Source organism: Aptenodytes forsteri, unplaced genomic scaffold, assembly GCF_000699145.1.
Source record: "Aptenodytes forsteri isolate BGI_AS27 unplaced genomic scaffold, ASM69914v1 Scaffold318, whole genome shotgun sequence".
NCBI lineage: Eukaryota > Metazoa > Chordata > Aves > Sphenisciformes > Spheniscidae > Aptenodytes > Aptenodytes forsteri.
The window spans coordinates 112,121-126,238 of NW_008794493.1; the positions used below are offsets into that span (position 1 = coordinate 112,121).

At 38.3% G+C, this 14,118-nt stretch overlaps 1 protein-coding gene across 1 annotated transcript in view; it reads right to left on the reverse strand.

Annotated features, from left to right (window-relative positions):
• Positions 1-1,844: 1,844 nt before the first annotated feature.
• Positions 1,845-14,118, reverse strand: part of WDR75 (WD repeat domain 75) — a gene marked incomplete at its 5' end in the record, with an annotated part of 18,780 nt that continues 6,506 nt past the window's right edge. Inside the window, 10 exons of the mRNA XM_019475041.1 lie at positions 1,845-2,207; positions 4,187-4,278; positions 4,359-4,502; positions 5,630-5,689; positions 6,282-6,451; positions 7,041-7,136; positions 7,539-7,633; positions 9,731-9,914; positions 12,733-12,896; positions 13,732-13,904. Of these exons, the coding sequence (XP_019330586.1) occupies positions 2,000-2,207; positions 4,187-4,278; positions 4,359-4,502; positions 5,630-5,689; positions 6,282-6,451; positions 7,041-7,136; positions 7,539-7,633; positions 9,731-9,914; positions 12,733-12,896; positions 13,732-13,904 (1,386 nt within the window). The remainder of the gene's footprint in view (positions 2,208-4,186; positions 4,279-4,358; positions 4,503-5,629; positions 5,690-6,281; positions 6,452-7,040; positions 7,137-7,538; positions 7,634-9,730; positions 9,915-12,732; positions 12,897-13,731; positions 13,905-14,118) is intronic.

Genomic DNA, 14,118 nt, shown 5'->3' on the forward strand with positions numbered 1-14,118 from the left:
TACTTCATTTACTGCATGTAGATATGCATATAAGGTTTTTTATTTCTGCAAGCTTCTTGCCTGTGACAATTATAAACAAAGATCACATGGTCTTGCTAATAGCACTGTCCTCGTCTGTCACAGGGACAAGAGCGGTAGATCAAAATCGGCGAGCAAGGCTTGCCAAGGTTCAGGGAACAGCCATATCTGTATACCATAGTCGACAGCGAGGGATTACATCATTGTTCCTGACCCGACAGTGCAGGAACTGGGTGGACTACGAGGCACCAGCTTTCTTTTGACCCTTACAGAACCTGTGTCCTTTTGGGGGAAGGAGCCTGCCTGGCTAAAAGGCAGCTTTTCCATTTCTCAGGGATTAAGACCTATGTGGACGGGGGGTCTGACTGACTTCAGCTAGGGTCAGTCTGCTTGTGAGCGGGGTGGGTGGCTGCAGGTGTAGCTCTACCCTCCCATCCTCTCTGAGGGGCTGCACAGGACAAGAAATGCATTATAGCAATACTTGGTTATGAGCACGTTAAAAAGTGGCTTTTAAAGTTTGTCTTCTTAATGAAACTGAGTTCAGAGCAGAGTACTCACCCCACACCCTCACCATGGCAGCCCCAACATACAAAGTACCTCACTGCTAAATTTACAGGTGAAGTCATTGCTGTGTCACATTCTAGGTGGTGCTACAACATCCATCTCCGGCTTTCAGTCTGTGAACTGCTTAATACAGAGGTGAATGACGGTTGACTTGCCTGTATGTCAAGGGTCAGCACTGCTTACTACAAATAAACATTTGCATTCATGTTAAAATGTGAGAAGTAAACCTTCCAGCAAAATCATTCTGAGTTGCTTTCCTTGATGCCCAAGGATGAATGTCAATGTTTTCTATGCATGGATGGAAGTGATAGATTTTGCCCGTTGTAGGATACTGCCCCCCACCCCCAAAGTAAAAAAAAAAAAAAACACAAACAAAAAACCCCCCTCAAAACCAAGCAAAAAACCCAAACAAACAAAAAAACCCCAATCCCCAAGTGTTGCCACTAATTGCTTTCCAATATACAGTGTTAGAAAAGGAGAGGAAGGAAAGGGTCCTCCACTTCGTTTTCAAGGCAGTAGCAAATTAGGGAGAGCATGGTTTTCACTGACAAAGAGTTGAAGTATCATTCCTGTTTCCAACATTTTTAATCAGTGTTTTTAGCAAAATATTGTTTCCTCAGAGCTTTTAGTGACCTGTGCAATTTCCATCAGCTTGCCTTCATGCTGCAACCCCAGAGGAGACTGTATTCACTTTTAGGCCTTCAAATTCACTACTTCAACTATACGGTATCAGAGTGTATAGTTAAAGTGATATACAGAAACTATAGCTGATGTGTGAGAGACCTACTAAGGTGGCTGTCAGGAAAGGTTTCGTTATGCTCCAATACATGTAAGTACCCTATGCCTAAGAATCTCTGTACTCTATGAAGACCAAGCAAACATGTAGGTATCCATACTCTAGAATCAGATGTACTGAACCATTTGTCATCTGTCTCAACAGCTAGAGAGGAACTTCTGAGGAGGAGACTTGCTGCATACAGCACTACTAAGAACTATCCTGATTTCCCCTACCAGATCTTGAATTAAGCAGTCTTATTCACTGAAGCTGTTTGCTGCTGTTGCTTTGGCATCAGTAGCCCAGCCTCAGTGGGGGAGACTTTCAGCAGCTTAGCTGTCACTTTGCTAACTGATCACAAGTCAGATAGTGAACTCAATTTTGCTATTAGCCTTTTAGATACATTTGCAAGGGGGGGGGGGGGGAAGCCCACAGGTTAAACATTTTCTAAGGTCACAGAGAATCAGTAATAAACCAGGAACAGAACCAGCTTTTCAAAACTTTAATCCCTCCCCCCAGTTCTCCTTTCTTATGGAAATAGAGGCTGCTAAAATTTAGGGCCAAAGGACTTGAAAGATTTTTCTGAAGAATATTTAATCCACAAAGCTTCAGCTTACAGTATAAAAAACACAAGATGTCTGTTTAGAAAGCTGATATCCAACTGTAGTCCATTTTTCTTATTTTTCGTAGCTCTTTCTCCTGGGATTTAGACAGTTTACATGTCATCTCTCCTAATAATTCCATAGGACTTGTATCTTCTTGTTCCGTTTCAGTAACATCTCTTTCCTCATCTGAATCATCCTCTGTTTTTTCACTTTCCATTTCTACTTCATCAGCAACTTCTTCAGCACTGTAAGAGGAAGATGATTGGAAACAACCCAATTAATGAAATTAATGGGTACTTTCACATACTATAGTATCACATACTATAGGAGAGAGGTAAGTTATCATGCAAGTAACTAAGTAAACATCAGATTTTATTTATTTTTTAAATCTCAGGCTACTTACAAATTACTATACTTCTCTTGCCACCTCAGTTACTAGCCATTTTTCAAATAGCTGTCCTCTGTTTTAAGTAAACTTAAGCAAAATATAATACATAATGTCAGAACAGGCAGATCAGCATTATGTAAAAAGTTATAATCTCACACTCCTACAGGATTAGAAACATCAGATACACTGGTCGGTGAGACAATATTCAAGAAGGCCATTCTTCTCTTTCAAATCTGAAAAAGGTCACTTAGTCTTAAAAATTGTGACAATACCTAGAGTGTTACTAGAAAAGAAAAAAGTTAGTTTGGTTTTTTTAACACAGGGAGGTACTTAAAGTGGCTGCTCCCTTCTGACTTCAAGAGTTAAGCTTGTGCTGAAGTAGAAAGCATACTTCCAAATAATTATATAGAACAGTTACCACTTACAATGTGGTAATTAATAGTATTAATTCAAATGTCTGTTGTATAAATATTTTGGATCTCATTAGGAATGACCTGCATGGCAGAACAGTACTGGTCCCCTAAAAAAATCATCTGTCTGAATACAAACTATTTATCACTCACAAAATGTAAATGGTGAAACAAATATAATACATTAATATTATACTGCCAAGGAAAATAAAAAAAAGTAATCTATACGATGATATACTCTTGTCATTCTTCAAGAGCCCAATCCTCCAGCCCTTGTATGTAACTTTAAGTGTGCAGTCATACTAATTACGAGTGTCAAAGTACAAGCTCTACACGTGCAAATATTTACACAGGCCACTGAACTCCCAAATTCTTCAGCACTGAAACTACATGCAAGCTTCTATATATTCCTTGTATTAGATTTTTGCCAGTGTCTTGCTGATGTGGCAAAAAGACTTTTATTTGTGTCATCCAGTGAGAAAGCTAGCAATATTGGCCAACAAAATGTAGCAGAACTGCTGTGATGGCAGAATACAATGCACATGCAAGAACTACTCAAACTGGTGTTTTTTTCTGGGTAAACCCTGGCATTTACCTGAGAGGTAAACCATCCTCTCACTGGCCTTAGCAAATTCAGAATGGCAGCTGATACCAATGACACATTTTCATCTCTGGCTTGGTAGAGTTTCATATAACACTTTAAAAATAGATTGCACAAAAAATGCAAGCATTTAATTGGCTTCAGTGTAAGTGACAAGATATTAATCCTAATACAAGACTACAGTCATAACCCCTGTGCTTGCATTCATTTTCTAGAAGCATACGTCTATCTCAGAGGAGCAAGCTACAATACACTTTAAGTACCCATCAAACTACTCCATTAAATTGAGATTAATGCGTTGTAAGACAAGCTTAGCTAGCCGTTCACAGTACACACTCATATTTTGTAGCTTAATCAGGAATGAAATTTGAGTTCTAAACAAACTGTTAAGATTAAACCTAAGGACTAACTTCTTGGTGTATCTAGAAACCTAAACCAAGAATTATGCAGGAAGTCATCATAGTATCAAATAAAGTTGAGAATCTGACATTCACCCAAAAATACCACTAAAAACATTAAATCCCTGGAATAAAGCTAAATTCATAAAGAACATTTGAGTACCAAAGGCAACATTTCGTGTAGGAGCACATTATGCCAAACAACAGCAAAAATAACAGCAACAAAAGAGCCAATAGACTAAACAGCCAGTCCATGTATCTCCCAAAAACTGAGCTGTTTCAAAAAATCTTGCCACAATAGTGTTCTACTAACTTACATCAATAGAAGACTGAAAAGTGTTGGAAAACTGCCTTTACACTTTAAACAAGGATATACATAATTTAAAATAACTTCAATAACTAAGGAGAGTTCTTCAATTTTTCTTACCTTTTGTTCTCTTTGGAGATGAGCAATGAATTAATAAATATAGGACAGAGGAAGGAAGCAGATGGCAAAACATGTGCTGGAGTGTGCAAAAGCTGAAAATATAAAACAGAAGCTTGATGAAAACTTTTGTTTGTCATGATTTTGTTTGTACACTTACTGTAATCACTCCTACCTCTTTGACAGCAGGTGAATCTTGCTCATGCTTATTACGAACAACTAGTTTTCCAAGGTCTATATCCTCTTGTGATTGCTGACGTCTGTGCTTTCCCAATAGCAAGCTAAATGGGGTCACAGCAAGACTTTCTTCTACTGCCAGCTTGAAAAAAACCAAAAGTTTAAGTAGAATTTTAATGTCACAAATCTAAGTCCCATCTCATTTTGAGTTACCAAAATTCAGAATCAACCTAGGTGACAAAACTCTACACTCAAATTTAACTCAACTGAGCCACATGGCTCTTTGTACTCATTCTCTGTCAGGCATCCTGAGAGAGTCCTACACAGAGGTAATAAAACTCTCCAGGATCTGGATTTGGATTCAAGGACACCAGATTTTAGTTGGTTGATGTACCAATTAACTTCCAAATACGGAAGTTGGTGCGTGTGCCAGAAAAACTAAGGATGGCTTTCAGATTCCACTTATGACTAAAAGATCATTTATACCCCAGCATTATCTGCTGAGTGATTTAATTATGTAACTGGAAGCAAAACATGGCAACTTCCCTTCTGGCACTTTCCTAGATCAACATACCTTAATCTGAGTACCAAATTATTCCCCCACCCTCCAAAGAAACTGATTGCTTATAACCACATTCCCATTGGATTTTGTATTGGAAAGATATTAACTTCTACTTTGATCTATTTTATCTAACCAAACAAATCAATCAAGTGCTACTGTTTTATTCTGTTCAGTGGGTATGAAAAGCTTCTTCAACATGAATTCAAGAGATTGAATTTCCCAGACTACTTCTCCACAGAAGTACATACTGGAATGTAATTTTGAAATTCATTCTCACTGATAAGCCACAATTGATTGACAACTGTTCATCCTCACCAGAAAGTGCAGTTCAGGCCACACTCAAGGTTCCAAGTGTTAAAGAAACCAAGATAAGGAAAAAGCTTATTCAAACATCAACTGGTTTTGCTTCATTTGTGTAAGCCAAATCCTTTCAGAAAAGTATCATTTTTTTGTTCGGGGGAAATGAGAAGAGGGAGTAGCTTACTAGTACTTTTTTTTTTTTTTTTAAAAAAGGTTTTTACAAACAGCAATTCTGTCAAAAAATAAGCAAATACAGATTACTGCCCCTTCAGCTGAGTGCCTATGACTCCATCTAAGGATCTGGGATGCATTTTCATGACAGAAGGGAATTTGAATCCGACAAACTGAACACCAACAGAATTTTGAACTGCTCTGTGCATCTCTGTCAGAACTTCTATAAGAGGTACCTGTTTGCTTGATGGAGTAAGCCTTTCTTCTAGAGACTTTGTGCTAAGCGTCATTAGCTCCTAAAATACAGAATGATGTAGAAGAGTTATAGTACGTGAAACTTGCTTTCCATATTTCCGTACCTTGCCTACAGAAGCTTCCAACTGGCCCAAAAGCTTTTGTCAGTCAAGTGGAAGAGGCAAACACATCTCTTCCTCTTTAATTTATAAAGAAACTGAAAGGAAGCAGGAATGGACCTAGAGGGTCTATATAGACTTTTTGGGAAAACAAACAAAACAAACACCCACCCACATATTACAGGGAAAACCAAGTATCATATGAAACATTTGGATAATCAATAATACAGTTTCCAGGTAAGTTTAAGTTAAGTTTAAGTTAAACAGCATTGGCAATATTCCCAAATTATCTAGTTTCTTGTATGAATGAGGCAGCAGAAACTATCGGCAGTAGAAAACCAGTAGATAATCAGTTTTGAACTTAAGCTGTTTTGGCAGTTGAAAGCTTTTAATAAAGAACAAAGCATGGCTTACGCTGCCTTGAAATCACAAAAAGAAACTCTTACATTCAACAGCGGAACTCTGAATTTATATCAATCCACATTCAGGAAAATACTTTTTCCCCAGGAACCACCTGCCAATCACTATTTCGTACTTGCGTATCCGTAAGAAAAAACAGTTGGGATCTTCTTAGCCAAAGGTATTTTTCTGAGCCAATCGTTTCAGGTTCATCTCTTGGAACGAAGGCAGCAAGCTGGATCTTTTCTTTACAAAGGTTTCTCTGGATGTAGATTGGCCGTGGCTCATTTGGTTTAAACACAAACACTGCAAAACCAAGAATGTCCTCTCTTTAAATCATGAAATTCTTACCTTCCTGGATAGCTGTCAAAGCCCTGTGTATCACAGCCAGTAAGGGCTGGACAGGATTGCATTTAAGCGCTAGCTTGCAGGAATTATAATTGGATAACCTTGTTGCATAATAGAAGGTACCTTTCACAGTATTCCAATCCAGAGAACACACTTGGAAATTAACTTTTCTGTAGAACAGTAGCTCTAGGAAGAGTAATCATAATTTATAGTCAAAGCTCTAAAACATAGCTGTACAGTTCAACCACAGTTTTGCATTTACAGGGGAGGGTCAAGAACATTCAAGACCCTCACCCAGAGAACATGGTTAGTCCTGTGCTATATCCCGTACCTCCAACGGTTAGTTTGCTGGGGATGGGGAACCAGCATGCTTTACTTGACTGCTGCTGTCAGACATTGCTCAGCTTTCCACAGGTGCAAACGCAGACTCGAGTCTGTCTTATGGCTTTCATGGGGCTGAATTCTAGGAAAACCTTTTCTAGAAACTATGCTTCCACAGTTTTAAATTCCACTGACTATTACTTGTCAAAGAAGCCTTTGTACTTACAGCTGGACTCTTTTGAGAGCCACGAGACAGCAGCAATATGTTCTGAAAGGGGATCAGGCTGCAGAACTAAGACATTGAGGTGAGCACTCCATTCCACTGAAAAGCAAACACAGCAACAGCCAGACATGAAAAGAAGGCATTCAGTTCTATCCCACTACTTTGCCAAACAAAAGGTCAAATGGGAATGACACACAGGGCCTTAACCTCTGGAAGAGGTATGCAACTTCACTTATTCAGATGAATAAAAATACACAAATATTATCGACAACTTCTACAAATGCAGGAAATACTAGCTGTTATTGGGTTATCAATGATCTAACTTAAAGCACATGCACACTGGACAGGATACTATCTTGACTGAAGTATGAAAATAATTACATTTCCACAGGACATTTTGTAGTGGATCAATCTGGAATCAAACTAGAATTATTTTAAGGTTTCACAGTAAACTCAAATGTTAAATGTTACCACTCTAGCATACATTTAAGCTGATCTTACATGCACAACTGAGCAGGTTCCAGCAACACAGAAAGCCATAATCAGTGGCACCAATAAGGTACTTGGAACATGTTAGTCTCCCAAAGCAGATGTTCCTACAGAAGTAAAAAGTCAAAAGAAGTTAATGACCTTCAGATTTCATCTTTGTTTCTCTATGTAGTAATGATTCACAAGTCACAAAAACATTCAGTTAAGATTTAGTTCTGATATTTAAAGGAGAAGTTTGCTTTTTGCTTTCACCTCTAGTGGCATGAAACTTCACACACAACAACCAGATAGGTCTGGGAGATTTAAAAGTATGAAATGAATCCATGAATCTATATGGATTACATGTTCTTATAACATTCTAATTTCAAGGAGTGATTTTAAGCTCTTAATTAAGAGTAAGTACTAGTAACTGTTCACATTGGGACCGGAAAATAAATTCCGTATTTAAAGAATTCCTACTATTGCTCTAAGCACTAGAAAGAGAAAAATAGTAAAAAAAAAAAAAAAAATAAATATTATGCTTATAGGCTGCTCCAATCGAAGGAAGTTTATAACATTCTAATTTCAAGGAGTGATTTTAAGCTCTTAATTAAGAGTAAGTACTAGTAACTGTTCACATTGGGACCGGAAAATAAATTCCGTATTTAAAGAATTCCTACTATTGCTCTAAGCACTAGAAAGAGAAAAATAGTAAAAAAAAAAAAAAAAATAAATATTATGCTTATAGGCTGCTCCAATCGAAGGAAGTGTGTTATTTGTCTTCACTTACTTTAATTTCTCATTCTCTTGTTTGCGAATAATAGAACAGCCTTTTGATTTCTAATGCTGTAGAACATTTTCAAAAAAGCTAATAAGGGACGGAATTTCTGTATTAAAACACAGCCCTTTGAAGTTATGCAATTAATACAGACATTTAATATAGTCCTAGAGTAATTTATTTCCTTTTGATATAGCATATAGTAAGGGCTACAAAAGGAGCAGCTGCCTGGGAAAAGCTTGCCACTGTGCCAAGCTGTCAAGAGAAGTCTTCTCCATAGATACAGTAAAGATGTGGCTGACATGCCTCCCACGATTTTCCTGCAGACCAGTTTTAGAATCATGTCTCTCAATTTCTAATCTTAGAGGACCAGTATAAATAAAATGGACTTGATCACACAAAAGAAAAGCTTACAAACATACACACAAAAGCATGGAAGCGAGAAATCTCTGTATCTTTCTATGATTCTTTATGTCAGAGTCTCTAAAACATTCTGACCACACATGTTTCGCTTTCTATTTTAGGTGTTTCCTGGAAGCGAGTGTATGAAGCACCTCCAACATTACTGCGGTAATGACTTTGAGAAGCAAGTTGGAGCAGCAGTTAGAAAAACCTTAGCACTGAAAGAGAATGCTACAGTAGGTTTGTAGCATCTTCCTGTTCCAGAAATTGTTTAGATACAGAGATCTGGCACAGAGATTAAGTAGATGAACCAGTGAGGTCACCTATTGCCCTATTTTTGCAAGATTATCATGAGAAAAATGATACTTTACCTGGATCAGAAACTGCTGTATATTTGCACAGTCCAGGAAGCTCAATATTAAGGCTGTCCTATTCTTTGAGTCTCTATCTTTTATCTCTACCATCAACCTATGCCATTCCTCATTATCTGTACACAACAGAACAGTATCTAGACCTTCAGGATGTCTTTTATCATGAGAGCACACAACGAAGCATGCTGGGATAGTCGTCAGGCAAATACGGATTTTCCAACAGAGGTTAGCAAGGATCGAGATATACATTTTATAACGCAGATAATAAGGTCAATATGGCTTTAAGGTTTATTGATATAATTTCTATTTGTATGCTTGTGTACATGAATAAAGCACAAACTTCTTATATTTATACTTTTTCAGTACTTTGATTCATCCCTAGATTAATGGGGAAAAAGAGAAGGGCTATTAACACACTACTGCGTGCCCAACGATACATATTTGAGTATGGGAGGTACAGGAGGAAGAAGATGAAACTGCAAAGCTTGATCTTATTATTTTTAACAGTAAGTTACCAGCCACCTAAAAGCCATTTTAGAGTCTTTTCTATATGTGAACTTAAGACTTAAATTCAATGTTTATATGAACATATACAAGGTCTTGGACTACTATGAATTGATTGTTTCTGTTCCAAGAGTTCAAGCAAGACATAAAAAGCCAGATGAAAAACATACCTTATTTTTCCAGGTGGGTGGCAAAATGTACACTTAAGATCCCAAGTAACTGAATCCCATACAGTGACAGTTTCTTCAAAGCTAACAGCAAGCAAAGAGCCATCTTCTGAGAAACAGCAGTTAGTAGCTTGGTAGTTGTGGTAGCTGCCTACAAAGTCACAGCTCCAGCTCACGCTTTGCTGTGCTGCATTGAATAAACAAGCTAGTTAATGCAAGTCTATACATCAAGAAAGAAGAATTCAAGTATTTGGGCTGCAAAATAGGATCAAGAGCAAGAGAGTTTTGTTTCAGAAGGCTTACATTTTTAAGGGGTACAGAGAATCTGTCCTGTTCTAGTACAAGAAACATCTAGTAGGTTTTCCATTTGTCCTCAGTTTCGCATTGAACAGTGAATCCTGAGACTGACATGGTACAATATTCATGTTTACTTTGCCAACTACGTTAACTGTGCTCTCAAACAGGCAGATGTTAGATAAAAAAGATACTGAAGTAGATTCAACATTTAGTGTTCTGAAACATACTGTTCTTTTAAAACTGTAGCAAGAACATGAGCATTACTAAAAATTTGAACACAGGTTGCATTTGAGTCCAACAAAGCTCATGCTTCATTTACATAAAGTTTCAGGATCACAAAGTGATCCATCGACATGCCTCCTTGTCTTGGTTAACCTGCCAGTGCATTCAGTTGGGACACCTTTCCCACTGTTGATAATTACCATAAAATAAACAGAAGCAAAATGACATACTTACCACATAACACACATTTCCCAGTATAAACAAATTCATACAGTATGCTTTTGAAACATATAATCATAGAATAGTTTGGGTTGGAAGGGACCTCTAAAGGTCATCTAGTCCAACCCCCCTGCTGTGGGCAGGGACATCTTCAACTAGATCAGGTTGCTCAGAGCCCCGTCCAACCCGACCTTGAATGCTTCCAGGGATGGGGCATCCACCACCTCTCTGGGCAACCTGTGCCAGTGTTTCACCACCCTCAGCGTAAAAAATGTCTTCCTTCTATCTAGTCTCAATCTACCCCCCCTTTAGTTGAAAGCCATTCCCCCTTGTCCTGTCGCAACAGGCCCTGCTCAAAAGTTTGCCGCCATCTTTTTGAGAAGCCCCCTTTAAGTACTGATAGGCTGCAAGATGGTCTCCCCAAAGCCGCCTCTTCTCTAGGCTGAACAACCCCAACTCTCTCAGCCTTTCTTCACAGGAGAGGTGTTCCATCCCCCTGATCATTTTTGTGACCCTCCTCTGGACCTGCTCCAACAGATCCATGTCTTTCTTATGCTGAGGGCTCCAGAGCTGGACACAGTACTCCAGGTGGGGTCTCACCAGAGCAGAGTAGAGGGGCAGAATCACCTCCCTCGACCTGCTGGCCACGCTAAACATACCAGTAGGATGAGGAAAGAAAGGAAAATAAGTTCACCCTATGCTAAGGGTGAACTTTATATAATGGCTACAAGTTGATGATTAAAAGAACTGCCTGTAAAAAAAGCCAGAAACAATTCACTACTTTAAACTGCATGGCACCATCTAGAGGCACAGCAAGAGATCTGCTGCAAATAAAAACATGCCGGAGCGTATTCTACATATGAATTAATTAGTTTATTAATATTTGCTGCACAGAAGCCTGCAGCAGCATGAGTCTTTCTACCTGAGCATTCCTACCCTGCTGCCCCTGGGCAAATACACCACAGAAGTCAGCACTAATTTGTACTTTTACACATGCCATGAAACACAACTCTCTATAGTCACTTAAAAAACAAACAAACAAAAAAAATACACACAAAAACCCCCTGATGAGGCCAGTCAGCAGATACAAAGCTATCTTGCTGGAGGAAACAGACCCCATTAGGTTTCATCCCCAGCCCACACTGTACTCAAGATCAAAGTAGCTGCTCATTAAGTTAAGATATAATCTAGGCTTAGAATCATTTACAATCAAAAAAGAAAAAAGACAAGAAACCTCTTTCAGATACAATTGAGGGAGCTGCCATTAAGTAAATATATGCATAAATCCTAGTAAATGAATACAAGCTTTTGTTTTGCTTCTCATGAGCAGCCACTGTTGAGAAGCAAACAGCTTGGAAAGAGAAAGTCAATTTGGCAAAGTAAGTTTGCCAACTGGAAGCCTTAGTAGCTGAAAGGTACTTTTGAACATGTTCTCACCTGTGCATGAAAACACAAACATGTTACTAAACTGCAAGCAGTTCAGCAAGACCACTACCACATCTATTTGGGAACATGAAAAGATAAGACACTGAAGTGGCAGGAAAGTTCCAGCTCACTTAAGTGTGCCTGGCACTGTAATAACACGTAAGTAAAAGGAAATTAAGAAGGAGGAAATCTATTGTATTTCCCATCCAGAGGCATACAGGGTAATACATATCCGTCAGATGTTCTGTTTGAAACAAGTGAACATCAGCATGCATTTTGAGAGGTGAAATTTTGTTACTTAAGTATCTTGGAATTGGATCCTAAATAACCATTCTAGGACGTTCAAATATCTAATGGGAAGGAAGGATGTTCAAAAAATGAACTCTGAAGTGGTGGAGCTGCAGAATGGCAAAGTGCGATTATTTTACACTAAGTCAACTAAAACAGAATAACACATTTCTGCATCCTGCTCCCTAGAGCAGAAGTCTCAAATAAAAAGACTACCCAGAGGAATGACAAAAATCCATTTTCCCAGCATGGAAAAATCATTACCACAAACAATCCTTTAAACAAATCAACACAGGCTGCCGTTCCCTTCTACAGCAGGCTCGGCAAGGTCTTTTGCTTGTTCAGGAACCTCCATATCAATCCATAATACTGCAGAACTATGAGAGAACTCCATCACAGAGGATGCTCAGGAGAACACAATACTCCATGCAACAGCAGAAATAAATGCATGGGACTCGAGGGCCTAGTTCTGAAAGGATGAAGTTAGGGTCTGAATTTCTCTAGCATGTTACAAGGTAGCAAGTAAGAGTAAGTTACATTTTGACCATACTCACCTTCCGGATCAGTGTCTTCTACCATCACCCAGACTTTAAACACACAATCTTTGCCAGCTGTTACCAATATCAGAGAGTCATCTTCCAATTCATCCATGTTACGAAAGCACATGTCTGTTATGTGGTCCTCATGGGGCATATTTATTCTAGTATTCAGCTTAAAGCTATAGGAAAAGAAAACAGAAGCTTGCCATTTTATTACATTTTGAACTTGTGGAAGATTTCAGTCTAAGATGATTCTGGAAGGGGCAGGGAGAAGAGGAATCAAAGAAACTTCTGTCTAATTACACAGCTAAATGGTACTGCACTTACAGATCGGATTTCCCTTATCACTTCCATACAGCAAGAGAGATCGTAGCCCAGCACTGAGAAAGGATTATCACTAAGCAAGCATCACTCTCAAATATTCAGCCTGAACTCTGGGCAGTCTTTCCAGTATTTAGACAACCAGTCACATAGCTACTACACAGATCAGCTTTATTTTGCTTTGTTTCTTCTTTAAGAAAATAACAATTCATAGTCAAATTTTTTTTTTTTTTAAATAAGAAAATCAGGGAAAGTGTATGAACCAGATGCGTATGTTAGCTAAAGAAAAAAATCAACAATAAAGTCATAATCTTCTGTACCCTAGAAGGACTAATCAATTAATGATGGATTAGACAGAGGTGGGAAAACTGAACAAGCTATAGAACCATTCAGCCAAGTCCATGATTTTTAATACCAAGTAAATATGTGAATTTAAGTCCCATGGTTAAAATAGCCTGTCTGATTAATACAATTAAATTAGATTCAGAGCAATTATTTCCAATCTGTATTTACTTCAACTCTGTGCATTGTTTCAGATGCGTGTAGTTTGCATGATAAATGCTCCCTAGGGTCTTCCCTAGAATTTTATGAGTTGATCTGGAAAAACTCTGCCTTTGCAAGACAAAGCCTGTGTAGATATTTGTGTGATACTTTAGATTTTGATACCTAGAAGGCCAGCTCTATTATCATTACCTTTGTGTTTCTTCATCATAGAACCACAGCTTCAACTGTAACTCAGGGTCAGTTACTTCTTCTCTCTCTTCTACTGTGGCTAACCACTTGCCTTGTGCACTAAACGCAACTTTTACCAAGTCAGCTTGGTTTAAACCTGCCTGATGAATGTATTGTCGTTGCACAATATCCAACTGCAAAACAACAGGACCAAAATTAAATTTCAAAATTCAAGTATAGATTTCGAGATATCATTCATAAAATCATTGAGAAAGGATGTTCTGAAAGCACTGATTAGAACTGACTGGGCTGTGGCATAAAAAAAAATGTGGGGAAAGCATAATTTGGGCACGTACATTCCACAATAATGCTAAGTGTAGGAAAGAAAAAAAAAAAAAAAAAAAAGAG